The sequence below is a fragment of the Lolium perenne genome, chromosome 4 (genome assembly GCF_019359855.2).
Source record: "Lolium perenne isolate Kyuss_39 chromosome 4, Kyuss_2.0, whole genome shotgun sequence".
NCBI classification, from domain to species: domain Eukaryota; kingdom Viridiplantae; phylum Streptophyta; class Magnoliopsida; order Poales; family Poaceae; genus Lolium; species Lolium perenne.
The window spans coordinates 23681697-23684453 of NC_067247.2; the positions used below are offsets into that span (position 1 = coordinate 23681697).

At 45.0% G+C, this 2757-nt stretch overlaps 1 protein-coding gene across 1 annotated transcript; it reads left to right on the forward strand.

Annotated features, from left to right (window-relative positions):
- Positions 1 to 700: 700 nt before the first annotated feature.
- Positions 701 to 2133, forward strand: LOC127348269 (uncharacterized). The gene has a single exon (XM_051374352.2). It carries the CDS (start codon positions 772 to 774, stop codon positions 2131 to 2133), a length of 1362 nt encoding a protein of 453 aa, XP_051230312.1. The 5' UTR covers positions 701 to 771.
- Positions 2134 to 2757: the final 624 nt, after the last annotated feature.

A 2757-nucleotide genomic window follows, 5' to 3' on the forward strand; every position in this document is an offset into this window, starting at 1 on the left:
AACTTAATGCGGTTTTACCTTTTTCAAACTTTTTTTGCAAAAAAAGTCAAAATTCGAATTTCTTAATTTCACGGAATAGTAGGTTGCATAATATATAGGAATCTGAAAATATTTTATTTTTAAAATTTTCTATCATTTTCATTTGTATTTTACAAAGCAAAAAAGGCGATCCTCGCCCGGGGGGGGGGGGGGGGTGGAGGTGCGTGGGGAGCAGGAAAACCGGTACTAATGCACCCTTTAGTACCGGTTCGTAAGGAAACCGGTACTAAAGGCCTGGATGGAAGCCCCTTTTTCTACTAGTGTATTGGGCCACGCCGGATAGAAAGAACCTTTGCGGTGCACGACTGGGAACGAAAAAAATGTCCGACGCGCCCTAAATATCTTTGGGGTCGCTTTAGAAAACGAGGTTGAAGATGCTCTAAAGTTCAAAAGCGTAGAATCGGCAAGGGGAATCCTAATTTGTATACACATCATGCTTGGCGGAATGTGTAATCGATACGTCATCTCAAGTGATAGTGTAGTTCTCCAGTTTTACTTCATTGAATGTCTTTTTTTGGACATCTATACCTTATTGGATGTCCAGACGTGCACACCAATTTTTTTACGGAACAAATCGTGCATCACATGGACGTCGATGCAAACTAACAACAGATTGCTGGAGACGTGCATACCTCTGTTTCTGCACCGTGCAAGAGTTGGCGACAAATAAGTACCTTCTGTTCTCGAACTGTTTGGAAGCTGAATATCCATCGATCATCATAATCGATTCTCATGGCGTCCTGGCTTGACCTCCCACAGGATCTCCTAGACCTCGTTATCGCCGCACTCCCTGACCCAGCTGACCGTGCCCGCTGCCGTGCCGTCTGCCGTACATGGCACTCTGCCGTCCGCCGCCGTGGCCCCCAAGCACAACAACTACCATGGATCGTTCTCCGGGATGGTGAAGTCATCGCTCCGCCTAATAACGGTTCGGAATACCTCGCTTCAATCCCTGACAATGCATATTGCCAGGGCTCAAACAACGACTGGCTGCTCCTTGGAACCCGCCAGCAAATCCGGGAGGAGGGACAATCTTACTGCTACGACAACTATGTTTTACACAATGTTTTCTCTGTTGAGAACGTCCCGCTACCCGAGTTGGGCACAACCCTCCACCGTGCGTACTATGTCCGCAAGTTCCTGATGCGCTCTACCGTCCATGATTTTATTGTCGTCATCACCACGAACATGAATACTCCTTTCATGGTAATTCTACCAGGAAAGGGTGTGTGGCTGCCAGAACCAGGATCATCACCGTATATATACATCGTTGATATCGCTTTCCTTGGAGATAAACTCTATGGCATCACCAAGGCAGAGAATCTCATCCCCTTTGATCTAGGATTGGATGAGGATGGAAGTCCCATGGTTACCATTGGAAGGCGTGTCATACGGCAACCACTTGATTATGAAGGTTATGAGTGGTGGCCCGCGTCAGATGATGATAATAGCGACCTTGAAAGTGAGGAGGAGGAGGAGGAGGAGGAGGAGGAGGGAGAGGAGGATGACGAGGAGGAGGAAGAGGTAGCTGTTGGTGTTGCTGATGATGACGAGGAGGTTGCAGATGTGGCAATTGTGTCTGATGATGAGCAGCCAGCAGAGGCGCTGAATGTTCTATTGGATGATTATGACGAGAACGGGCAAGCAGTGGCAAATGATGATGATGATGGCTGGGACAACATCAACTTTTGCAGTTGCCCACATGATGACATATCCGATGACGAAATCATTATCTGGCACCTAGTCGAGTCACGAGGGAAGCTGCTCATGGTGAAGATATGGATGCATGAACCTCGAGACTTTTCCACGCCGTCCATTCGCAAGGTTGAAGTTTTCCAAGCCGATATTGACACGGGCAAATGGGTACCAATGGCTAATGGTCTAGGTCATGGTCAAGCGCTCTTCATCGGTCGAGACTTCTCCAAGTCTATTTCCGCACCTTGTGGAGATGTGGCTGAGGGTGACATCTACTTTATCGAGTCGGGCGAGGTGTTGAACATAAAGACTCAGTTTTCAAAGCTAAAAAGATTTTGTAAGCCTTTCTGTCGGGCAACATTCAGATTATGGCTCATTCCTCGAGAGTTAGTGCTTTGATAATAGAGGAACATATTTATTTAGGTCATGGATGATTAGATGTGGTAAACTACATGTCTTTATATATTTTTCATGGTACAACCGTGATGATATGTGTATTTTTAGGTAACTGCAGGACAAATACGATAGAAGCATTTTTATTTGTAGTGACAATATGGTATCAAATAATAATCTTAGCTTTTATTTGAGCGTGGACAACCTTTGGTGCAAATGACCCCATAAGCCCTATAGCACACCGGTCCTAAGTTCTAACCCTCGCCTACAGCAGACCGACCCTAACCCTCCCCGCTGCTCTGCGTCGCGGTACCGCGTCTCGTCGGAGTGTCCAGCGCCTCCTCTGTTAGAACTAGTAAGTGTGCACTTGCACGCACGTCTCGACTCGTGTTGATAACATAATTTTAGCGATAAAATTAATATACGACATGTTATAGTAATTTGACTATACAATCATATGATCTTTTGTAGTAGTTATTACAATTCCCTGCATTAAGTCTAATTTTTAGGTAATAAGTTATCTTCTTTGATGAAGATAAAGCTAATTTTTCTATTGTGTCCCATTCTTTTTTCTTTTGCAGAACACTGCATCTTTGTCTTTATTAACTCAGAACACAACCATTACAATCA

Excerpts from the sequence above, each read along its gene's own strand:
- LOC127348269 (XM_051374352.2), top strand. The coding sequence starts at position 772 with ATGGCGTCCTGGCTTGACCTCCCACAGGATCTCCTAGACCTCGTTATC.